This window comes from Ursus americanus, chromosome 20, assembly GCF_024610735.1.
Source record: "Ursus americanus isolate L20-20 chromosome 20, mUrsAme1.1.p, whole genome shotgun sequence".
NCBI classification, from domain to species: domain Eukaryota; kingdom Metazoa; phylum Chordata; class Mammalia; order Carnivora; family Ursidae; genus Ursus; species Ursus americanus.
The window spans coordinates 34,718,753-34,745,617 of NC_142146.1; the positions used below are offsets into that span (position 1 = coordinate 34,718,753).

The following is a 26,865-nucleotide window of genomic DNA, read 5'->3' on the forward strand; positions in this document are numbered from 1 at the left end:
TCTTTTGTAAACTTCTCAGTTGGTGACTTTTTTTCCTTCTCTATCTGTCATATCCTTTCTATCCTTAGAGATGGAGACTTGTTCCTCATTGCTCTTTTCAGACCTCTCTCTTTCACTTTTCTCTAAACACTCCTGCTCTGTATCTTTTTTTTTTTTAAGATTTTATTTATTTATTTAACAGAGATAGAGACAGCTAGCGAGAGAGGGAACACAAGCAGGGGGAGTGGGAGAGGAAGAAGCAGGCTCCCAGTGGAGGAGCCTGACGTGGGGCTCGATCCTGTAACGCCGGGATCACGCCCTGAGCCGAAGGCAGATGCTTAACCGCTGTGCCACCCAGGCGCCCCTCCTGCTCTGTATCTTACCAGACTCTACCTTGTTGAGCATCTGTAGACCCCTGGTTCATTCTTTCTCATTTCTTTGGGATTTTAGCTGCTAGCTATGGTCACTTTCTCTAGCACTACTTGTAATTTATGGAAATTTCATTGCCTATGTAGACAGTTATTCTTTTTTTAAAGATTTTATTTATTTATTTGTCAGAGAGAGAGAGAGCGAGCACGCATAAGCAGGGGGAGTGGCAGGGAGAGGGAGAAGCAGGGTTCTCACTGAGCAGGGAGCCCAACGATGTGAGGCTCAATCCCAGGACCCTGGGATCATGACCTGAGTTGAAGGCAGATGCTTAACTAACTGAGCCACCCAGGCACCCCGATAATTTTTCTTAAACTGAAGGCTTCCCCAATGATCATATCCTTCATCCTGCCTTGAGGTACTTGTACCCATGGTTATTTCCTAGACTTTGACCTTACCAGTAACTAAAGTTCCTCCATAATCTCATTTTCAGATATCCTACCCACCACCTTCTGTCCTTCCAAGCCACTCCTTCTACTGCCCCAATATCAATAATCCTTCTTCAGTCCATCTGTTATCTGCAGTCTATTAATACTACCACTTTTTCACTGGCCTTTAATAGGTCCATCATTATAATTACAACTTTGCATATACCCTCAACTGAGCTGACCCCTTCCCCTAGCTTTGTCATCCTTCTGTTGTGAAATTCCAACTCTGGTTAAATCCAACTCTTTTTTTCATGCCTTCTGTATATTTTAATGTTGCTGAGGAAAAACACAGCCATGCTGACTGGTCATACTTTAAATTCATAACCATGAACCTCAAGAGGGCTAGTGCTGTCAGGCAGTCCTTGTATATTTTCTTGGCCCATTCAATGTCATCATCTTCCTCCTTTCTTTAAACCACCCACCTCCCCACCCACCCTCACCATTTTTTTACTCTCCAAAAATAGGAGTAATCACAGACCGTGTCCACAGGTGCTCACTGCCATATCCATCTACTTAATTCTCTCTAGTTATTGCACTTTTTGTGTTCTACTTGGCCAGAAAATCCTGTTCCCTCTCAATTATTCATAAACATTGTTCTAAAAGTTCTCCCTCTGCCCCAATGAAGCATGTTTTTTCTCTGTTAAAAAAATTTCCATCAGTAAACAAGTGTGCTCTAATTTAGTCCATCTTTTAAAAAATGCTCTCCTGACTCCACTTCTCCCTCTAGGTACTACTCTGTTTCTTCATTCTCCTTTCCAAAATGAAACTCCTTGGAAGAGTTGTTCGTACTTACTTTCTCTAATTCCTCTTTTCCCGTTCTCTCTGTCCTCTTCAGGCAGGCATTGGCTTCACCACTCTGCGCATACTGTTGTTGTCAAGGTTGCTGATGACTTCCTTATTTCTGTATCAGGCCCTAGTCATCATCTTATGCTATACATATTTGGAATGTTTACTTGAAACAGTCTCTCCTTTGGCTCCTTGGAATTCTGCTTGATCCAAGTGCTCCAGTTTTCAGTCTTCTGGCCTTGCTTTATCCATGGTAAAGTAAACTCCATTAGTGAACTTATCCCATTCACATGCTGACAATTCCCTGATTTGTATATCTAGCCCACAACTGAACTCCAGATTCATATATCCAACTGCCAACTTGACATTCTCACTTGGATGGCTAATAAAATACTCAAACCTGCATCACTGACAGTCGTCCTCATCTCATTAACTGACAACTCATTTTTCTAGATACTGAGGCTAAAACCTTAAGTGTTATCCTTGGCTCCTCTCTTCTTTCACACCCTACATCTATTGTGACAGCATATCCAATCTGACAGTCATTTCAACTTAAGCATTTATCTGGAATCAGTGAATTTTATTACCTTCAAAACTCATGTCCTAGTCCAGGCTAGCATCATCTCTGAAATGACGGCATTTCTGATATTGAAACAGCCTCCTACCTAGTCTTCCTGCTTTTGTCATCTAGCCCCTCCATATATTTGTCTGTTCTAAGAATGTAACCAGAGTGATCCTTTTAAAACAAGTCAGTTCATGTCTCTCTTTTCCCAAAACTGTAATGGCTTCCCAACTTAAACCATAAAATGCAAAATCCTTGCGATGACCAACAGGGGCCTATACCAGCCCTGCCCAATGGAAAAATAATGCAAGCTACGCATGTAATTTTAAAAATTCTAGCAGCCATGCTGTAAACGTAAAAAGGAAACATAAGATAAATCTTAATATATCCAACTTAAACCAATATATTGAAACGTTATTCCAACAATAATCAATATAAGGAGTTATTTATTGAATTAGTTTACTTTTTTATAATAAGTCTTCAAAATCTGGTGTGTATTTTATACAATTTGGATGCCAAATTTTGATTGGAAATACTTGATTGGCATTTAGGTTTCATAAAATTTACAGTTGAACAAGTAGATGTACATACCTAAGTAATTCTGAACATTCTTAAAGGTTTTCTACTAACTGAATCCACTCTTGGTTTTTAAATTTAAAATATTAATTAAAGTTAAAAAAATTTAAAATTCAGTTCTTAGCCATATTTCAAATGCTCAAAGCCACATGAGGCCAGTGGCTATCATATTAGACAATGTAGCTGTTTACATCTGGCCCCTCTGACCTTCTCTTCTGTTGCTTTCTTGTATACTCATTCTGCACCAACTGTAATGGCCCCCTGTTCTTTGATCACAGCAGACACTTCCCATTTCAGAGCCTTTGCATTTGGTGTTCTCTTTGCTTAAAAAGCTTTGCCCCCAGGTGGCTGCATGACTTCCTCTTTCATCTTCTTCAGGTCTTTGCTCAAATGTCACCATCTTAGAGAAGCTTTCCCTGACCAGTTTGTTTAATATCTATACCATTTGCCTTCTGTCTCAAATTCTTACATTTCCAGGTTGCCTTTTGAAAGAAGAGAGACGAGGGGAGAGGTGACCTGATCTACAAAGGGAAGCAGTGAGATAGAAGAACTGTCCCATATAGACAAATCAATGAATATGTTAGGCTAAAGTGTAGAGTAAAATTGAGTAAGTGACTATATCCCCACAGCTCGCTGCTACCTAGGCAGCTCAGAGGATTGTTTTTTTTGTGTGTGTGTGTGTGTGTGTGTGTGTGTGTGTGTGTGTGTATACATGATTTGACCCCCTTACAGATTGTAAGCTCCTTAAATGCAAAGTTCTGCCGTAATATCCTTTTGTATCTTCTTTGGTACCTAGCATAGAACTTTGACCAAAAGACAATCTGTACTCCAATTATGGGCCACGTATTGGTTAGCCTTTTGTGTTTTATATTCTGGATGGCATCTACACTCCCTTCTTTCTCAATGCTAGCAACTGGTATATACTTGCTGATGATATATGTATGTTGGCTTCACGTGTGCTATGGCTGTGATTGGGACACTGATTCTTCCTTGTCCTGTCTCGTGCACTCTTATTTGTTTTCCAAAACTAACTCCTCTAAGGAGTCTTCATCGCTGATTCTCCTAGTTTATTAACTCCCTCTCGGCAGTGCTGCCTGTATGTGTGTATACTTCTGTTTTGTATTCTAGTAGGGAACATAAATACATAAGCATAATTACAATAGAAAATTAATTCTTGAGAACAGGGACTGTGCCTTACTCATTTAGAAATCTTTAATGCCTTCGTCAGTGCCTTGCATGTAGTAGGTACTCAGTGCTCGTAAAATTGAATGAACCAGATACAGAGCAGTAAAGAGAGTTGCTGTTAATGAGCGAAACTTATGTTGTTTAAGATACAGGTCTTAAACCCAAGTGTCTTTTTCTAAACCACACTGAGAGGCAAGAGATGCAGAGCTGTGAGAGAGTATGTGAAGAGGAACACTAAAATCCAAGATCAATCCCTAGATGGAAGGGAGTCTGAGGGTCTGAGGTACTCAGAAGAACTTACTATGTTGGAAAGCCAGGGAAGCAGATGTATTCAAATGGAGTGATGAAACTCCTCTGTTTGTATTACAGGAATATTGTTTTCAGTTTTACTCTAGATTTTGCTCTTGATATATTATTTCTTGATGTATTTGTATAGTTGTTTGCATCCCAACTTAAACTTTGACAATCTGGCATCAGGGTATAGATCCATCCCTCATTTGTTTTTTTTTTTTTATTTTTATTTGACAGAGATAGAGACAGCCAGCGAGAGAGGGAACACAAGCAGGGGGAGTGGGAGAGGAAGAAGCAGGCTCATAGCGGAGGAGCCTGATGTGGGACTCGATCCCATAACACCGGGATCACGCCCTGAGCTGAAGGCAGATGCTTAACCGCTGTGCCACCCAGGCGCCCCCATCCCTCATTTGTTAACTAAGGGATTGGGATAATTTTTTTTTTTAATTACGAAACTTTTTTTTTTTTAAAGATTTTATTTTTGTGTGTATTTGAGAGAGAGCACGTAAAAGCAGGCGGAAAGGCAGAGGGAGAGGCAGACTCCCCGCTGAGCAGAGAGCCCAACACCGGCCTCGATCCCAGGACCGTGGGATCATGACCTGAGCCGAAGGCAGACAGACGCTCAATGGACTGAGCCTCCCAGGTGCCCTAGGGATGGGGAGAAATACTTATTAAGAGTCCTTCTAACTCTGTGGTTCTGTTATTTTGAGTAAAACAAATCCTATTATCAGGTACTTTAATGGTACCCTGTTGGGCACAAGTATTTCTATCAGTTTTGCTTGTTTGCTGCCCCTGTTTGTTCTTTATAAATGGAGTGCACACTTAAAGTAGGTATTTGGGTTGCCTATGAAGATATTTTGGTAGCAAGCTCATAATAGGAAAAAATATTTTGATTTTGAATTAATTCTATTATCAGAAAATTAGAGTTTATGCACTTTTTCTCCAGAGATACTTTTGGTGACTCAGAATCTTAAGCTGACACTGTGTCTTGTCAATTAACTGTTTCTGATCAGGGTTCTGGGTAAACTGGAACAGTATTTCTTCCACTTGATGCTAATTCATTGCAAATGGGTGGCAGTACATGAGCACATTTCAACAGGCATCAGAAAGAAACAGAAGGGACAAAAATTCTTTTTCTACAGTTCTTAAACATATGTTCTTTGTTTTAAAAAATGGGGCGCCTGGCTGGTTCAGTTGGTAGAGCATGCAACTTGACTTTAGGGTTGTGAGTTTGAGCCCCACCTTGGGTGTAGAGATTACTTACTAAAAGAAAATCTTAAAAAAAAAAAAAGTAATGAGAATTAATTATAAAAAATATTACCCCCGCAATAAGTATTGTAAGAAATAACATAACAGAGGAAACTCCACAATACAAATAAAAGGAGGTGTCTCCCTTTGCTCTTTATGTTCTAACTCTCCCCCTTCTATGTAGCCTCAGCCACTTCAGAATAGGTAACTTTGTTGGACTTGATAAATCTCTCTCTTTTTAAAAGATTTATTTATTTGTGGGGAAGAGGGAGAGGAGGAATCTCAAGCACACTCCCCACTTGGCACGGAGTGCAGCACACTTGATCCCAGGACCCTGAGATCATGACCTGAGCCAAAATCAAGAGTCGGATGCTTAACCCAGGCACCCCAAAATCTAATTCTTAATTGCTTTTCCCTCACAGAAAGCATAACAACTCATTTACTTTAGTTTTTATGTTTACATATGTCTGCTTCCTATCATTGTGGCTTCTCTGCATCAGTCTGAAAGTCTCCCTCTTGCATGTGGACTACCCCTCTTGAACTTTTTATGAAGTGCTTCCCCTTTTTTCCTTGCTGAGAGTCAGATTGTCTCTCCCTCTAGTGGGTACTAAACAAGCAACATTCCTATGTGTTGTTCATATGAAGGTGACATCCAATAGTTGATTAAGAAATTTACCTTGCTTCTTAACACTTATGCCCAGTTCTTCTGTTGGCAAAGCTTGCAAGGCTCACCACAAAGATCCCACTGTCTAGTTACGGTTTTAGTGAGAATGTGGTATTTTCTTTCTTCCCCATCTTATTATTTATCTTGTCACAGGCTTTTCTTAGAATGGTTTACTATAGTAAGTATTTTATAGACATTCTAATACATCTGCCTTAAATTAGATTAAATAGCTATTTGATGTTGTGGGTGATGCTGTGAATTTGTGATTTGCATGGCTTCAGATGTCATAATTTTTCCCCCTACTTTCTAGGAAGTAACAGCTAGCAGTCGCCACTATGTTGACAGGCTATTTGACCCTGATCCCCAGAAAGTTCTACAAGGTGTCATGTAAGTAGTATGTATTTAAGAGTCTATCAAAGTCTATCTTTTTGTTTTGTTTTGTTTTTTTAGTCTTGTTTGGTTTTGTGTTTGAATTTGCCAAATATAATTCTGAAAATGTAGGGTTAAAACTTTTTTCTTCTGTTTTAGGAAGATCCTTTGACATTCATGACTTAATATTGTACCGTAAAGAGTTGTCTGATAGTTGTACACGGACATACTTAACTTACTTTTTTGTAGAATACTTTTTTTTACCATTTTAAAACATGTTTTTGGAGAACGCTTTTGTGACTTTTATATCCAACAAAAGCAAGGGAATAAAATTGATAATCTTTTATAATTGGAAAGGGGTGGGAAAAAAAATCAGTAGGGTTTTTCTCTTTTATTTTGTTTTTGGTTAACTCACTGGCTGTAAGGCTTGAAACATCTGATGTTTTAAATCTCAGAGTTCAGAAAGCAGTCATTGGAAATTTAAGCTCTTGATAATCTGAATGCCCACTTTTTTCCTCCAAAATTCCATAGTGTTTAATGAGAGGAAACATTTTTAAGCAACATACCCAAGGTGATAATACTTTTAAAAACTTAAGTCAGATAAGTGTGATAAGATTGCAAATGATTGAAAGATGAATTCTCTATCCTAAGAGCAGATTATCATGCTCTCGACACATGACTGCTGGGGAAGAAGATCTAGCCTAAGACTCCTCTTAGGGTTGGCAGATATGAAGTGCCCACAGGCCTGAACTGTGTCAGGGGACGGAAGGAACAAAAAAGGGTCGGGATGTTTGGTATAGCAGTGAGGGCACACATGAGTCCCTTTATTCTTCTCTTACCCTGTTATCGTCGTAAGCCAAATAGTACTTTCCAGTTTAACTTTTGCCCCGTCATGGCAAGGTGAGGATGCTTTGTTTATAAAGTATCTACAGATTGTAATTCTTATTCAAACCACTCCCCTCACCCCCCCAAAAAAGCGCATTGTATAAGGCATGTCTTAGGGATGTGGATTTATAGGGTGGAAGCAAGATAAAAGTGAGTAAGGCTGCTTGACTATTCAAATTGAGCTGGAAAAGAAGGTGAGAGTTGGATGTAGACCCACCTGGCATACTCGATACCTTATTTCACATTTTCTCAGTTTACAGAAACAGGAGATTACAGTTCTTGTTTTCTCATTATGTTGACTTTGCCTTTGTTCCCTTCACTAGGAGACTTTGTAATGATTTAATCAGTCCCTTTGTAGTCTAGCTTGATTATTAGCAGAAAAAGTGGTCTTAAATCCATTTGTTAAATAAATCAGTTTGGGTTGTACCTACACACAGAAATTAGCTGTGGGGATAGTTTTCATTAACACTCCTCCTTAGGCAGACACTTCCCACACACAGCCAGACAGTTTTGTGTATTAGTGATCCTCAATATCATTTAGGATTGTTCAATAAGTAGTTTAGTTGAAAATGCCAGACCCATTAAGTAGTTCCATGAATGACAGAGATGATGCTGTATCATTTATTTTTATTATGATTGCTAGTGTGGTTGTTTAGGAGAAAAGCTAATTTTGTCTATTAAGATTTCTGTGTGAAAGACTTTTATCTTGACTTGTATCAGAAATGAGTAGCTAATTCAGGTATTACTTGCCACTGTGAAATTTGTCATTTCCTGAAGAACACTGTAGCTTCTTGAAAGTTGATAAATAAGGCATAAAAAATAGTGGGAAGAGTATATTATAACGAATCAGCTAAGATGGAGTTTGATGGCCTTAGCACCTCTTTAAAAAGTTATCAAGTCTAGGACACTAAACTGTTAGCTAAGACAGATTAGCAAGATTTTTGCAGAGGCATGGTGGAGTACAAGGAGTATGGGCTTCGGAGTTGGACAACAAGAGGTTGAATTCTTGGTTCTGACATTTCCTTCTGGAGGCCTTTCCTAGCTCTGTGCTGGAGCAAGTTATTTAATATCCTTGAGCCTCAACTTCCTCATTTGTAAAGGGAAAGTAATATGCCCATCTTGCCAAGTTGTAAAAATTAAGTCAGAAATATAAAATCCAGTGCCTGGTATGTTGATAACCACAGATTGGCACTGAAGTGCTTTATCATTATTGACCCTAATTTAAAACAACTTTGAAAATAAGATGATTCTTTACAAAGAAGAGAAAGAAAAACAAAAAATCTCAAACGGAAACAGTTCAAACTGATGGAGATGAGGGAGAGGGGCTAGAAATCTTGATTCAGACGAGAATGCAAGTGATAACATATAAACGTGAATGCTACTTACAATAGTAAAATCTGTTTAAAATTGGGAAGGCACAGATCACCCCAAGTGTTTTTACTTTATGTCAGAATAGAGCTAGCCTTATATGAATATGTATAGGGTGATTTGATAAAGTGTCCTTTTCCCCAGAGAGAAAAGTTTATTCTTTCTGACTTACTATTTTCCTAAACTTTGTCACTGTCTGAAAATTAATTATACATAGTCAAGAGAAAAAGTGAACTATATTTTTAACATTTTATTCTTAAGTAACCTTGTCTAGTACTAGAATAATACAGTATTGATAGAGGAAAGGAGGAACCAAAATGAGGTTTAGGAAAAGAGAGTTGACCATTTTTTTCCTCTTTTATACACATTACACAGCCACCATTGAATCATAGACCATTACTAGACTAAAATAGGTAGGTAGAAGGGAAGTAGCCACAGAGTATAAAAATTAACAACTAGCTTTAGCTATGAGACTACCAGAGTTTTATCATTTTTCTAGCTATAAGCTTGATTTTTCTTAATAAGGATTGTGAACATAAAACATAACAACAGGAAGAACAAAATTGAAGAAATTAAAGGCAGGTAAAGACTTCTCATCATGGTCTATAATCTACGGAGCTGTGGTAGAGCCATAGTCCTACCTATACATATAGGGAACTTCTTTATAGCTAACCCATGTCATAAAGGACCATTTTACATAGTGAATGTGCCCTTGTTGAAAAATACTATTAAGCAACAGAAGTGCTTCATTTTAATTGTTGAAGAATGAGGAGTTCTCTAGAAATAACTGGTTTTTTAGTAGTACAATATTTAGTATAACTTTAAATGATCCTATTATATCAAAGGTTTGAATACAGAATCAGATCCTAAAAGAGCAAAGTTTCAAATACATAACTGAATAGAAGATCGTTAAGTAAGATAGGAACAGAGAAAACATGGAGGTCAGTTATGTAGGTCATGAATTATAGCCTTTGCAACTGAAACAGAGTAGCTGTATCAAATAAACTACACTACATTGCAAATTCTGAGCTTCCTCTAGCATGGAGATCTGTATATTACCTTAAACAGTTACAGGATATTTTTTGGTGAAGTTACTAGTGTATTAAGTCAACCATGTTAAATCTCCTAGTTGAAGAAGGATAACTATTCAGCTGTTTATGTAGATAAAGTCAAAGCTGCGTAATACTGTGGGTTGTTTTTTTTTTTAAACATATCTAATAAGTTAGAGCACCTGATCTGGTTTTTACATTAGTGATTCTCCAGGAAAAGATCAGCAGATATCCCTGTGTGGCTGTGTGTTGAAGGGCAAAAGATGATACGAGTCAATGTGGCTGGCTTTGTAGTTTCCAAGTTGAGTACAACTAGAAAACTAGACTGGATCTCTTGGTAAACTTGGGCAGGCAGTTGAGGGTACTGTAGAATTGTTGGGTGATTTTCACCAAGTATCTACTTCTAAAAATTATTTTCTGAAGTATTTTAATGTACTGATGATATAAGTTTATTTTGGTAATGATTACTTGATTTTTTTGGTTCCAAGAAATTATATATCTCTGGTTTTAGTAGATCATAGACAGGTTCCATTTTTCTTGCATGAACTAAAGATATGAGCTTTCATAAAATGAAGGCTTTGAATTTTGAGAAATTTTAAATTAAAGGATAATTTTTTAGAATAATTCAAAAGAAATAATCCCATCAGTTACTTTTAAAAGTGTTACAGATAAGCATAAATAAAGATTACCATATACCAAATGAAATGGAGTGACTCTGAGTCTTACTTATTTAAACCTGTGTATTCTGAGACAATTCAGTCTGTTTAAAAGGGTGGCAAGCTTTTCCAAAAATTATTAGATCATATTGACATAGTTTCACGCACAGATAGATAAGCTGTTTGTATGTTGTATTAACTTTGAATATCAAGAATAGCTGTATATTTGTATGCATGTGTGTGTGTGTGTATCTTGTCATATTTGTAGAACGTGTAAATGTATGCTGCCATATTACAATGTAACATTTTTGTTCTTTGGAATGATTACATGTATTAAAAATATTTATTAATGTGCTCTAAAATACTTCGGCATTTGTTTTAATGCAATTCCTGTATTGTACTCTTCATTTTTGGAGAATGTAAGGTGATTTGTAATCATACATTGATAAAACAAAGAAATATATTTCTGAGCTAGTATTTATACAAACTGAAACTGTATCTAACACCACATACATTCCAACAGGATAACTTGTTTATTAAAAAGAAATAAGTTATCGTCAATTCTCAGTTCTGTTCAACTTACACTTATAGTGGGTGCACAATTCATGCCTCAGTGGACTTGAAATGGGAAGTTCACTATAAATTTCTCAAGTGCCTCCTGGATCAAAGCCTTATCATAAAAGTGGCTTCGGTTTGGATAATAGGTCACCATTATCTAATTCTTTTACAGTTGGCAGTTTACATGTGGCAGTGGTTAACTTTAATTAGAATATGAGCATATCTCACTCCCTAACCATGCTGGATAGCAGAAAGCTTATTATACTTGGATGTTTGGATGTTACATTCTCCAAAAAGGCATCATAATTAATTACAATTACAGGGACAGAGCAGTGAGTATGTTTGTATTTTCCAAGTCCAGATTATTTTATAAGTTGTTTACCATGTTGCCGTATTCTAGCTACCCACAGATGTAAATTTTCTCCTTATTTTATGGATGTCTTAGGTCCAGTGAGTTTTCAGTAGGTCAAACTTTATACTCAGGTTGTAGTTTTTCAGTATCCAGTGTATTTTTTGGCTACTTCACATCAATTAGACCAAGGACTGAACAATATTCTAAACAGGAGCTTTTCAGGTAAGTGAAAAGTAATACTGGTTCAAAATGATCTTTAGCTTGTGGCTACAGCCTTCCGTGTTCTTAAAGATAATTTTCTGGATTTAGATAGTAGGTTTTTATTTAAAATTTATGCTGTTTTGACTGATTGAAACTATTTCTCCAGCAGGTCTAGATCCCAGTTCTTTAAAAAAAAATTTTCTGTTGTTTTAATTTTAAAGTGCAGTGTTTACTTTCTTGGTTTTAATTTTAATTTTAATTTTTTAAAGAGAGAGGTGGGTAGAGGGGCAGAGGGAGAGGGAGAGAGAGAATCTTAAGCAGGCTTCTTGCCCAGTGTGGAGCCCAACACAGGGTTCAGTCTCACAACCTTGAGATCATGACCTGAGCCGAAATCAAGAGTCAGATGCTTAACCAACTGAGTCACCCAGGCGCCTCAACTTTCTCTCTCGGTTTTGATCACCATCCCAATACTCTAATTTAGATATAAGTTCTGGTAGGCACTGTACATGTTGGTTTAATATTTGAGTCTTTTTCTCTACCACGCTGAAAATTAATTTCTTTCAAAGTAAAGAAAGGAAGTAGAAAGGTTAGCCTCCGTGTAAAAGTAGATGCCTCCTGAGTCCATTTATAAGTGGACAAATAAAAGTTTCTAGCTAGATTTTAGCTGAGAATGTTCTGTGGCAAATTCATCTTTTTAACATCTTAATATTGGCTTCTTCTCCCATCCTCAAAGAGTGGGATATCCTCAAGGCTTACTTTTTAGCTTTTCTACCTGGGTATTTTTATCTTACTTGGAAGATTATTCATTGTGTCCAAAATCAAGATAGATCCTTGTCTTGTTAAGGGATTTGTTTTCTAAGCTTCCTAGTGTTCTCTGCATCCAGGAACTTAGACTTGAAGTAGTCACTTAAGACATGTCACATATTTTCTGTACCCATCAAATCATCTTATTAACTGCTTCCTCAAAATGTCTTCTGTATTAGTGATTCCTGTGGCTGCCATCCTAGTCAGTCTCACATAACCAGAGACCTGGATGTATTGCATAATTCCTTCAACAAACATTCATTGAGTGCCTACCACGTGCTGGGCATTGTGATGCGATGAGAGTATGTAAGAATGAATAATGTAGTCACTGCTCTGGAGGATCCAAAAGTCTAATGAAGGACTCAGATAGCTAAATAGATAGTCCACTATAGTTTGGTTAGTGAGTGCTATGATAATCATAACCCCAGGGCAAGAGAGGAAGGCCATCAGCCATTTAATTACCTCTCTTGACGCTAGTATTCTCTGCATTTCCGTCCATCCCATATTCATTTTATCTTCCTTAGTCACTGCTTCCTTCATATCCTTTTTCTGATGGAAACATGATTACTCCTTAATCCATTCCCCTTTAGTTTGTCTCTTCTTCCTATCACTTTTCTTTATGCTCTGCTTAATGTTCCCACCTTAAAGGGACACTTCTTTACAATCCAGGCTCCTGTTCCTGCCCCAGAAACATGATGTATTCATTTCCAGTATTGTCTTCTGTGAATGGCTTTTCCATTTGCCCTTCCCATTCACTGTCCAAATCGTGGCCATTTTCTAAGGTTCATTTAGTTCCTACCATTGCTTCAAAACCCGTTAAGCTTGTTTGATCATCTACTTGTCTCAGCCACTAAGCACTCGATTTATGATATAGCACTACCTTACATTGCTAGTGTTATTTTTATCTCCTCAAGGAGATTGTAAACTCTTCAAGCATCCCATTATGGGATGCTTTTGTATCCTTCATAGAGCCTAACACAGTGCTGAGCTCAAAACTTAATTGTTGAATTTCAGGAGTATAAAAGTAGGGTATTTTTTCCCTCTAACATTAAATTTGGTAGATATGAGATAAATTTCTTTGATCTACTGGGAAAAGGATGTCTTTAATTGAAAGTTAGAAATGCTTTTTCATTTTGTGTAAAAATGTAAAATTGAAACATTGGAGGAAAAAGGAAATATGTTAGCTCACTTCTTTTTGATCAGTTTGTTCTGAATGCCTGGTATGCTGGAGGTAATGGAAAAAACACTTGGCACAAAAGACATGGGTTGAAACTGGCTCTGTCATTTAATGTGGAGCTCTGAGAAAAGCCCTGAATCTGAGTCTTAGCTTCCTTATCGGTAAAATGGGGTTAATATTACTCAAGGTTGTGATGTAGATTACATAAAGTAATGGGTATGGAATGCTTTGTAAACTTCAAAACAATATATAAGTTTTGCATAATTTCGTTGTGCCCTATCTTGGATGATAGTTGGGAGTTTGTATTTTACAAAAGTATAGATTTCTATATGGTACATTTTGTGATCCATTGATAGTAAGTTCTCTGATATTTTCAGGTCAGACTGGCTTTCTTTCCTCTCAAGAGGAAATAGACTTCTATCCTAACAAAGTAATGAGTGTGCTATGATAGAGGGCAGCAAGCTGGGACACCGAACCCAGACCTGGGAGTAGTCAGGGCAAGCTTCCTGGAGGAAGTGAAATTATTATCTAAGGTCAGATCTGAAAGATGAGTAAAGTTAGCCAGGGATAAGTATGGGGAGGAGGGGATAAGGAAATGAGAGAGAGAGAGAGAGAATAGCTCCACTCTGGCTGTCTCTGAAATTGAATCCTGTACCATATTTAGATCTGCTAAAGATGGGTGTATGTGATGATTATTATCTCTTTCGGTTGTAACTGTTTCATAGAAATTATCTTCTAGCATCCCTTTATAGTAACAACTGAATAGAATTTATTTGCTGGGTGTTAACGTCTCTTCTTCCTTATGTAACACAAGTATATTTTATTTATTAGAGCCACAGAAAGAATTACTTTCTTTAGACATTGGTCCATTTTATTAATTCTCTTCGGTCTGCATTTACTCTATAACTACCAATTGCCTCCTTCATGTCTTTTTTGCAAACTATTAAGAGAACTGGAAAATTGGTTTTGGAGGGGTTTTTGTTTGTTTTTGTCTATAAAAACATTTACTTTTGCGTGGCTTCAGATATTTGGAACGTGTTTATAAGGTAATATGGGGACACCTCATTTCTGCTTAGTTTAGGAAGAATGGAGAGAGATCTGGGGAAACGTTCCTGTTGGGAGTTGCAGAATAGAGAGAGTATCCAGAATGGCACATGGCACAAAATAGACTCTCAATTGATAGCTGCTGGACAAATGGATGTGCTAACAGTAGTATAGACAGAACACATGAAGAGAAGGAAAGAAGATGAAACTAAATGGCAAACTGCTAAGTTAGGGTCTATAAGCTAATGATTGGGAAGTAAGCCCTTATAAGGAAACAGAAGCCTAGATGTATAGTCTCACCTATTGTGCTTTGCTAAATGAGGCTTTGATATCACATAATTTTATAGTTGTCTATCAGAACTTGGTTAAAACCCTAGTTTTCAGCTAAGTCCCCATAAACGAAAGTCCCCTCCTACTTATTCCCTATGAACCATGTGGAAGATCTGAGTGATAGTTTACATAGAGAACTAGATCAGGCCCTGAAAAAAATACTCCTACCCTCAGCTCCACTGAGCTACTGGAAGACTAGGCCAATAGTGTTTGGCTCAGAACTTGTGAAAATGCCATTCAAAACCTTGTGGCGAGAATCAGCTTTCAGCAGATCACTGCATCATAGCAGTATTTTTCTGCTATAATTGAAGAAGGTAATTAAGGAGAAAGGGTATTAAAATTATTACCAGGGTTTTTAATGGCAGTGAATTTGGTTGGTATTAGAAACACGTGCTGACTATAACATTTCGTTGTTGTTGATTTTTAAAAGTAACTTTTTCTCCTTCTGTTTTATACTCTCTTTTTCTATAAGATCATGGTTTGCCAATTATAGAATTTTTTAGGATTCTAAGTTTCAAAGTTGGCAAAAAATTTCCTATATACATTAGACCGCTGCCACCTAAAAGAGTCAAAAGAGATGCTGGGTGAGAATGTAGGGGAACTTATTTTGGGATATGAAAGAAATGTGTGAGCTAAGAACTTTGAGGCTATATAGCGATGGCCTTAACACAGTCAGACCTGACTCCCCTCTACAAGTATTTCTTAATGACCACTGTACTATCCTGAAATTAAATCTATAATAATATAACTCCTCATATACATAACTCCAAAAATAATATAATGTCTTCCCTGCTTATAAGGAAGAACTTTTAGAAAAGATAATTTATAATGTTTCCGTATGTAAATGTTTGGTATCCATAACTCCAGTACTGGGAGTGGCACCTGTGCTGGTCTGATTTTCCAAAACGAAATAACTTCTAGTAAAAAGTGTAAGAATGAATAATGTATAATGAATAATTTCCTTTTTATTTACAGGGCCAGATGCAATACTGAAAAATACAGTTTTCTTTCAAACTGTAAAAAAAAATGCTTTCTGTCTAATAGTAAAACTGTGGCCAGAAATTTCCAGACACCCTCATAAACTTCAGAAGTGCCCCTATGGTGCTTTAATGCTCTCTTCCCCACTTTGAGAACCACACTATATAGAATCACATAGTATTCTAGTGTTTTATATTAAGGTAGCACTACTGACCAATTAGGTAAGTATTTTTTATTAAAATTTTAGTAGTACTAGGTTTATTTTGAGCCATTTATTTTTTTTCCACCTGTCCTTTGGACTAATCAGTGTTTGTGAACCAATTGGTCATTCATAGAGATACTTTTCATGTAGAATAGAGTTTTACTCCTGATGAAGTAAAAATCTAAGTATAGCTAGAATAAAAAATACTGGTGAATATGTGAGAAATAAAAAAGATTTTTTTTCTTATTTTTTAATCTCTTTAAAAGGTAATTGGCTGCTTAAGTAAAAAAATAGTAACAGTATATTGTTATTTCTAATCAGTTGAAAAATAAAATACGTATGACAGTAATAGAAAGAATTGACGGAGAAATGGAAGTATATGCTTGCAAGACTCTTAAAATACAAATGAAATGAGATGCTATCCCTTGAAGACTGACTGTGATAAGTTAAAAGATACATATTGTAAATTGTAAAACAACTGCTAAAAAACAATAAAACAAAACCCAAAGAGGCACAGCTAATAAGGCAATAAAGGAGATAAAATGGAATCATAAGAAATATTCAGTGCAAGGAAGTCAGAAAAAGAGAAAGGAACAAAGTCATGATCCCTGAAACAAGGTCAGATACATTGTGTGGGCCTTTTCTGAAGAACTCAATATGCTTTGTATTGGAAGTCTTTTATGAGTACTCGGGTTATCTCCTACTTTCCCCACTCCCACACTGTCCTATTTTACAGCCTCTAGGCTCATTCAGCACCTATCTCTGTTCCTTTTCTTTGGTACTCAGGTGGATTTGACTTTGTCACTAACTTCTATATTTGTCAATCCAAGATGTTGCATAATAAAGATAAAGTGGAATGAATTGATTACTGATTTTTCTGTGATGTCTCAATATACCTTACCCTTTTCTCTTCCCCTGAATTCAGAGACATGAAAAATGCTGTAATTGGAAACAACAAGCAGAAAGCCAATCTCATTGTTTTAGGAGCTGTTCCAAGGTATGTTTGCTATCAGTCACTTTTCTGATATTCATACTGAGTTTCTAATGTATTTCTCATTCTCATCCGTAAGACCCATCTTTTTTCTGTATTAGATATCCTATTTTTGAAAGCCTCTTAATTTTTAAAATAAATGCTTTGAAATACATGAAGCATCTCTTTAGAAATTTTTAAGTACCAGAGAATGGAATATGAAGCAAATGTATTAATACTTTTTGGAAATTCAGGAAGATCATTGAACCTGCAATAAAAGGATGTGTTGGGTAGATAGATGATATACATCAGTCTGACTCTGAAAGTTCTCTCTTGGGTAAACCTCTGTGATCTCTGAACCATACGTCTGGATAGTCCAGGCCCCTTTCTAGTCTAAATTTAAGATCTGACAGTACTTGGCATTGAGTAGTCTGCGTCTTCATATCCTGGAGTGGCAGATAAGATGAACTGTGGTGCTGCTTTGTCTATGTGTGGACAACTTTCAGATTAATAAAGATTGATAAACTCTAAGATTATATATAATAGTCCTTTTGCTCAAAATGAAGACAGTCTCTTTTGATTTTTTACCCAAATACTTCTTTTTTAAATTAATAACTGATAGAAACAAGTGATCATTTCCTAGCCATCTATGAGCTCACCAACCATATTTTTAGCATACCCACATATGGGGTATATTGGTAGCGTTTTTCTGTTACATTACTTTTAGCTAATTTACTTCTGTTTGTTTTAGTTTCCTCTGTTTATCAAATTCCTTCTTTTTAGATTGTTGTACTTGCTTCAGCAAGAAACCTCAAGTACAGAGCTGAAAACTGAATGTGCAGTGGTATTGGGAAGTCTTGCTATGGGTACTGAAAACAATGTCAAGTCTCTTCTAGATTGCCATATTATCCCTGCCTTACTGCAAGGTATGTAAGGAAGTCATTTTTGTACAAGTAAAAATTAGAATTAGTTTGCAGTGTTTAAAATACAGACTGAAAGGATGAGTCTCAAGTCTATTTTCTATTAATAGGACTACTGTCTCCAGACCTGAAGTTCATTGAAGCTTGCCTCCGATGCTTGCGCACCATCTTCACCAGTCCTGTCACTCCGGAGGAGCTACTGTATACAGTGAGTTTTAGAAGTTTTTGAATCATCAGTTACATTTCACTAACAGCATACCTCTACTTTTACTCAGCATCTCAAAACTCATCATAAATATATTATAGAAAAGTCTCCAGAAGTATTTCAGTTCTTGCTAATTTGCAATTATCAGATGTTCTAGGTATTATAAAGAAGCGAAAGATAGTATCAGACCTTGAGGAATTTATAAACTGTTTAAAGAAAGACCCATTTTGATCTCTTAATATCAAATTAAGGCAGTATATTTAATATACTCACTTTAGGTTAAATCCAGCAGAGTAGGCTTTACAGAGAATTTGACCTAGGTCTTGTATAATGGATAAGATTTAGAGAAGTGGAGAGGAAAGAGGTCATTCTAGGAAAGAGTTGTATAAGAGAGAGGATGCAGGGCAGTGGGTAGAATAGTCTAATGTGGGACGGGTGTCAGTGTTCGTTTCAATGGAATAGGTGAACCAGAAATGGCTAGCGGGAGGCTTACTTGCCAGGGTAGAATCAGAGAATACGTGTGAGAGAATCCAGAGATCTTTGGAGTCACTCAGTAGTTTTCAAAAACCTTAGGGAATAGTAGGGGGCCTTTTAATCTTTTGATTACATGAGACTTTCTTAACATTATCCAGGCCAGTATTTTTCAAACTCCAATCTACAGTCCACTATAAGAAGTACATTTTCCATCACCACACTGTATATGCGCATGCCTGTGTGTGTGTGGGAGTGGGAGAGAGAATATTCCTGAGACAGTCTTCACAAAACAATTCCATAAATGTGATACCCTCTGGTTTTTAGTCTATCCTTTCTCATTTTTAGAAAAATGCTGGTTGTGATTCGAGCCAACACAAAGAATCACAGTGTCAGTAGGACATATATAAGTCAGAGATCTTATCTAAAATCACATTTTACAAATATTTCAAGAGCATAAGCAATCAGGAAGCATAGGTAACAGAAGTGGGGTGGGGGGCATGTCATGAGGCTCCATAGTCCATCCTTCCCACATCAGATACATGCTCCTCTGGCCCATAATGGTACATAAAGTCTGTAATGTGAGGTTCATGGGTCACTTTACACAACAGGGGGGCTCTAAATTATGAAACATCTCAATTTTACACCTCAGGGATTTGTACAGTATTCTTCAGGGAGCCATGCCGTATAAATTGGTATTGTACACTATGACAGTTCTCAGAATTGAGCATGGACCACAATTAGCTGGAGGGTTTATTAAGGACAGATTGCTGGAGCCTCCTGCCAGACTGTCTGGGTCAGTGAGTCTGGGGTAGGGCCTGAGAATTTGCTTTTCTAATAAGTGTCCAGGTAACTCAGAGGCTGCTGGTCCATGGACCGCTCTTTGAGGACCACTGGTTTACTGTAAGCAGTCCTAAATTGGGGACATCCTCCTCAAAGCTTTAGAGAAGGACTCTCCTAGTAAATATCAGACTGTTTCCCTGAAGGTCCTATTGTGATGTTTACAAAGAGATTAAACCAGTCACCTGTCGTCTTTACCCTAGAAATTACTCTCCAACCCCTAGCCCAGTAAGTGAGAAATTGGTCCTGGCCAGCAGTTTTAACTCCTTTCTCCTTGCTCTCCAAAATGATTTTATGACCCACTAATGGTTCATGGTACATAATTTGGAAGACTAGTCTACAGCAACTTAACTTTTTTACGTAAGAAAAATTAAGACCCAGGGACATTAAGTGACTTCCACAGTGACAATGTCTGTTTTATGCCTCAGAGACAATGCTGAATCTGTAAAGAGTGTTGGATGGGATGATGACAGAAAGTAGTGTTTTAGTGTAATTAACTGCGGTCTGTGAGTTGGATTGTGTAGAGCCAGCAACTTAGGCACTAAACTGAAAACAGGGCAGTCCACTTAGAAGACGGTAGGATGTCTAGTTTGAAATCCTGTTAATCAGTTGTGTGACTTTGGGCAAATTATGTAACTGTTCTTTGTTCAATCAACTATAAACTGTAGATCTATAAGACAATTGGCAGAAAAGGGACAGATGTGAAGAAATGGGATGAAGCTGTTAAAACTGAAAGATGAGAGAGCAATGGAGGAAAGAAAGGAGGTGGAAGTAATTGCAGGAGTTTAATAGAAGCTTTCATATCATCCTTCAGTTGCCTGTTCTCTACCTGCTTCCCTGTCTTCTGCCAATGGAATCACTGTTTCCCCTCCCCCCTCTATGAAATAGACGTGTATTTGACATTCTCATCTTCGCTCTTCCTTTTCTTTCTATACATTTAGTACCTGACTTTCTTTAGGGTTTTCTGAATTTTTCATTTTGTTTTTAAACTGCTTGTGATAACACAAAGGGTTATACTAAAAAGCAAAGGGAAAGATTCTACTTAGAGGGAATCAGCTGCCTTCTGTTTTCTCACTTAGCTCTTAAAGATTTTGGACATTCTTTTTTTTCTAAGGGAAACCCCAAATCTTGTTCATCCCAACAGTAGTACTCTTGAGTTGCCTTCCTTGCCCTCTGTTATCCTTTGTTAAAGTGTGGTCTATGGACCCGTAGCATCAGCCTCATCTGGAAGCTTAGATCCTACTCCAAACCTATAGAATCAGAATCTGTACATAATGACTATACCCTGGGAATTTGCATGCACATTCGTATTTGAGAGGTATAGCTCCAGGACTCTGACAGCATTGACTAAGAGGCTTAAGTCTACTTTTCCATCTGTGGCTCAGACCAAATACCCTTTCAACTTTTAATTCCCTTTGCACCCTAAGAAGAAGGGGATTCTTGGAGAGCCCTGCAGCAGATTGGGCAGATTCTCCTCTCTTCTGCACCAACTTGTATATTGCTAAGTGTCAGCAATAGTCAGAGAACGTGCTCTAAGTGAGAAGTTGACATTTTACAGATCGTCTAGTGAAGATTGAAATTAGCTTACTACAGTCATTATGATTCTTACTAGTTACTGATAGTTACTGCAACATCTCAGAGATTGAAATCGTCAAGTTTTATTTTTATACAATAATTCGTCCTTATAGGCTATTTGTTATTATATATCTTGTTAGTTCACATTTTGGTTTCAGAACAGATTTCTTTCAAGTCTTTTGAAGTGATTTTGTCGTATTGTAGGGATATAGGGTGTTTATGGGAGAGAAACTGAGAATTTCCCATTCTTGTATTTTGTTGTTGAGGATGAATATTGAAGCCCCTCATCCTTTACGTAAACAATTTTGGTGACTCTCTTGTTTTTGTTTTGCTGTGTTCCTTAAAGAGACTTGATTTACTGTGATTAAGTTAAGAAGCTTGTATATGTACCTGTTAATGGAAATAGTTTGTTAGGTGTATTCACAGTGCCTAAGTTCTTTGTTGCTGTGCTCTCTTTTCCTTCGACTCCAGGATGCCACGGTGATACCACACCTCATGGCGCTACTTAGCAGGTCCCGCTACACCCAGGAGTACATCTGTCAGATCTTCTCACACTGCTGTAAAGTAAGAACCAGAATAAATGTTCTCTGTAATGTAAAATCTGCTATGCCCTCAGGAGATGTGCCTTCTTTGTGTATCCTTCCAGAGATAACCTGTACATATATAATTATGAAGACCTATGTATATTCTATCCTCTTCCCTCCCCTGTTTTTATATATAAGCAAACCTATATATATACATCCCCTTCCCCTTTTTGGACACGAATGGTAGCATTCCATACATACTGTTTCTGTACCTTGCATTTTTCACTTAACATATCTTGAAAGCTATTCCATATCAGTAAGTAAGGAGCCTCCCTCAATTTTTTTCAACAGCCATATAGTATTTTACAATATAGATCTACAATAATTTGTTTAACCAATTCTCTAGTGTTGAACATTTGCCTTGTTTCCAGTCTTACAAAATAATGCTGCAAAAGTATCTTGTGTAAGACATTTTATAAGAAATGAAATTGCTGAGTCAAAGAATGTGTGCATTTGTAATCTTACCACATACTGTCTGGTATAGAGGTTGTACCATTTTATACTCCTACCAGCAGTGTGTGATCATAACCATTTCCCCACACTCTCATTGTTGGAAATTGTTTTAAGTGATCTCGTATAAGGAGAAATGAGAGAACAGTTCTATTTTAGAACAGTTGCCCAAATAAATGAAAATTAAATCACTTGGTTCCAGAAAAAGTATCATTATAATTTAATTGTTTAACCCTTCCCTCGCAAATCCTCGCAGGCTTTCACAGCCTATTCAGTTCTATTTAAGACATTTAGAATTTAAGGATTTTTTCAAAAATCTTTGAAGTTTCTCTTCCCAGATTGCTTTGACAGCATGTAAGCCAACTCATAGGTCCAGGGATGTCAAACACTCCCCTTAATCTTTTGAGGTGGGCAAAGAAAGGCTTTGAAAAAATGACAATTTTGTTACAATTCGTTGCTAAAAATGAGCTGAACTTAATAGGGTGTAGAATTTTCCAACAGTGAAATGAAGGCTTGTAGTCCAGCCCTGGCAGATAGGTAAAGGAGGATACTCCAGAACTCCTGTGCCTCATTAAAAATCTTTCTGCATCTATACCTAAGTGCTTGAGAGCACAGATCTAATAGTTATAACCACAGTAATCCCAAAGGGGCACTAAAAATTGGACCTGGAGTTATAATTACTACATGTCAAATTATTATTATGTTACATTATGAGAAGTTTGAATAATCCCATTCCAGAAGTTACCCAAATAGCTTTTAGAATTACTCATCAGAAACTTCTGAATCCCTTGAGGCTTGCTCATTTAAAACTTCTCAGTGCTTTTTAGCTGAAATCATGGATAAAAGAAAACCATTAAATCATTAGTTCTTTTGCTGGAGAGAATCTTATGCTGAGCAAGAATTTATAGGCACCCTCATGCCACTAACAGAACTGAAGATGTTATCAGAGAAAATCACCTTAACTCAGCTTTCTTTTAGCCTGGTAATTAGCATTTGCCACTGTAATTAAATGACCAAATTTAAGTGTTCTGAGGTGTAACTAAACCTTGGGAAATATTATAGTATTTATAAACCCAATGACAATAGCCTAATATAAATATTAATTTTTCTACTGATTTACTAGCATTACTCTTTGGAAACAACTGATCAGATGATCTCCGTATAGTTATCGACTATAAAAACCTTTTATTTTCATGTTGTTCAGTTTACATATAGGCTTAAAATAAGATTCATAATAGAATTTTTAGACTCATTCACAACTTTGCATATACAGTGACCCTTGGACAATGCGAGGGTCAGGGGTGCCAAACCCTGATCAGTCAAAAATAGGCATATACCTTTGGACTCCCCTAAAACTTAACTACTAATATAATTCTTATGTCTTTGAAATTCTCTCCCTGATTTATTAAGGAGCAAAAGAAAAAAAAAAAAAAAGATAAAAAGAGCCAGTAATATTTAATTGTTGCCACTTCTTAAACAGGTTACTCAAACTTCTGAAACTTGTCTTTCGGAGTTTAAAATCTTGAGGGATTATTTGCTTTCCCCCCGCTGTGGATGTTGTCTCACTAGCCCAGGTCCAAGAGAGACTTGATAAGAATCAAATGATAGCTCCTTCTCTAGTTGGTTCAGCCAACAATTCCCTTCCTTGCGATTGTTTTTACACAATCCTGTGTACAACCACAGAGAGGAGGAGGAAGAGCTTCTTTGTAATAATTATTTCCTGTATTCTCTGGGGCAAAGAAATTGAGGGATTAAAAACTACAATATCTTGTAAGTTACGTTAAATGAATTGCATTGTGCTTGATCTTTTTCATAATATAACTTCATCAGTGCAGATATTCCATAAGTGATCTAGCTCTTAAAGATGCATGCACATGGATATTTATTGAAGTGATGTTTGTAATAGTCTTTTAAGACTGTAAAACAATATAAATGTCTAGCCGTAGTACTCCAGTGTGGGTTATCCATACAGCAGAATAAGGTCAAAAAAGAAAAAAGAAAACTCTTCATGTACTCATATGAATGATTTCTGGGAAATAGTGTAAAGGAATAAAAGGTTTAGAGCAATATGTACAGTATATGTATAGTACATAGAGCACATACATATGTAGTATTTTACCATTCGTGTTAAAATAGGGGAAAGGATGTACTTATGTATTTGTATAGGTATGTGATGGCTTGAAGAATATAAAACAATCTATTAATATTAGGTCACCTCAAAGCAGAGGAACAGAGATAAATACAGGGATGGAAGAGCTGTGAGGTGCAAGGGTGGAGGCAGCACCCCATCTACTTAGCTATTCTCCTAAGCACTGCCAGTATTTAAATTAGGATGTTAAAATTTATATGGAAGGCAAAAAAACCTTAGTATGCTAACATGTCAGCCTAGTGTAATTTAGGCTTATCTTCACAATTTATTCTAGTTACCTACTTGTTACTATGTAAGAAAAAAATAGGTCAGATTCTTAGGAGACCCTTCTTTTCCTAGGCTCCTCATTAGTCTCCACTATCTTTATATTGAATAAGCTGGAGACTCATGTTTCAAATGAACAATTCAAGAACAGCATTTAGAGCAGTGCCCAGCACAAAGCAAGTACCCAATAATTAGTACCTATAATTATAATTGCAGATACATGAATGAAGATGAGGTAGGAAGATAACATACTTCCAGCCTGTGCCCTGAGAATGTCAGTATCTTTAGTTCTAAAAGCAAGCCTGTATTATTCTGGATGGATATGTAGGGATAAATATATCAAGCAATGTATGCAGGAAATTTATCCTCATACTCTAAGAATTTGCACTGAGATGGGGCTGGCTTTAATAATGCTCAACAAAACGTTGCTTTTAGTAGTGAGACATTAGAAACTACCTAATATATGTAATGGGGGTTTGCCTGAGGAAAGTGTGGAATATTTTGCATCAAAAATCAGAAATTAAAAGTTAGTAAGAGAAATTGCTTGTTTTTGTTTTTTAAAGGAGCCTTTTAAAGGGAATTACTACCTATAAAATAGAACATGGCTGCTTTGTGATTCAGGACTATGAATATTAATCTCCCTACTTCAAATGATGGATGTTTTGGTCCAGGAAAGAATGAGCATCTGCAAGATCATTGTTACTTGACTGAATAGTGGGTTGGAAAAATTGATTTGAGAGGTTTTTTTTTTCCTAGACTAGTAACTGGTTTTCTCTGGTGAACCCAGATAGGTAGCCAACTTTCAGTGCAGGGATTTTCTCTTCTGAATAATGATAAGCATGAAGTAACATCCTTATCCTTGCTTTGACTTCATTATTTGAATGGGTGGGTTGTACATAAAATCAGTGCATAAGAGGGGCACCTGGCTGGCTCAGTTGGTAGAGCATTCAGCTCTTAATCCCAGAGTTGTAAGTTCAAGTCCCACAATGGGTTATAGAGATTACTTAAAAATTGAAAAAAATTGAAAAAAATCAATGCATACGAACTGTGGCAATTTCAAAGCCTTGCATTAACCTTTAGCCTCTGTCACTTCAAAGATTTCAGTAAATTGCTTAGTAGACGACAGTTGATAAAAAATAAAATCCTGAATTTTCCCATTTCTTTACCTTCCTACTCAGAAATGATAATTTAAGAAGGGAAACAAGATAGAAACAGAAACCAAAACACATTCACTTCTTTGTATGGAGTGTTGTGTTTTCCACCATCCATAATTCAAACTTCCCTGATGTATTGAGGTAGGTTGAGCTCTGGTCCAGTTCTTCCTTGCACTTAATTAGTTTTAGAGTTCCTCTGACTAGTTCATCAGTCTAAAGTGGTAAGAATGACTACCACTCTCTACAGCGCCATAGTGTAAGGTTGTGCACATGAAATGCAGAATTCACAGTGGTTCTGTTGCTGTCATGGTGTGTTATTTAAGAACTGCAAAGGGCCTGTGCCAGGATAGCTTCTATGCTCCCTTCATTATTTGGGGTTGAGGGGGGTGGTTAGGAAGCAGTAATTATACAGAACTGGGATGACATAAGAAATGGTAGTCCTTTGTCTTCCCTGCTTTATTAGGATGGATTTATGCAAGAGAAGGATAGCTGAGAATTTGTAGTGAATGAACTTTTCTACAGTGAGGTAAAAGTTTTGTTGGAATGAATCATTGCTCTTTTTAATGTTATATTCTCTTTTCTTACAGGGCCCAGATCATCAAACAATTTTATTTAACCATGGTGCAGTTCAGAATATTGCTCACCTACTAACCTCAGTATCTTACAAAGTAAGATGTTAAAAATTATGGCCAGATTTTTATACTTCATTTTTGGCTTGTAGATTCTTGATATAGATAGAGGCCCACATATTTTATTGCTTTGATAGATATTGTGATGAAGAATGACATTTTATCAATAAAATGTTATGGGGCATTGTTTTACCTATAGAATCTTCTTTAAAAGCTACCCTTGCCTTCCCATTTTTTAATTTTCAGAATATGGTTGTAGCTTGATTTGCTCTTGATTTTCACAGTCTCTTCTGCTCTGATGTCAGTGCCAAAGCTGCACATGAGCTGATGCCTTCAAGTATGTAGGAACAATGGCTTGCTATATCAAGAAATACTTTGATTTCATATTTGAGACCTGACTTAGCCACAGTGACTCAAATTTAGAGCATATACCCACATATACATCAACATTTTAAATGTGTTATGTATTTCAAAATGTGAAGTCTCATAAAAACTTAGATTTTGTCTGATGCTTTGATTTAAAAAAAAATGTGTTC

The 26,865-nt window shown here is 36.8% G+C and overlaps 1 protein-coding gene across 4 annotated transcripts in view; it reads left to right on the forward strand.

Annotated features, from left to right (window-relative positions):
* Positions 1-26,865, forward strand: part of ARMC8 (armadillo repeat containing 8) — a 105,584-nt gene that overhangs the window by 24,039 nt on the left and 54,680 nt on the right. For 3 of the 4 annotated variants that reach the window (XM_087870219.1, XM_045791844.2, XM_045791845.2), the window contains exons 2-7: positions 6,456-6,532; positions 17,044-17,115; positions 17,872-18,014; positions 18,119-18,216; positions 21,571-21,663; positions 26,288-26,368. In XM_087870219.1, the coding sequence (XP_087726345.1) occupies positions 6,456-6,532; positions 17,044-17,115; positions 17,872-18,014; positions 18,119-18,216; positions 21,571-21,663; positions 26,288-26,368 (564 nt within the window). The remainder of the gene's footprint in view (positions 1-6,455; positions 6,533-17,043; positions 17,116-17,871; positions 18,015-18,118; positions 18,217-21,570; positions 21,664-26,287; positions 26,369-26,865) is intronic. The other variant, XM_045791846.2, reaches the window with a different exon arrangement.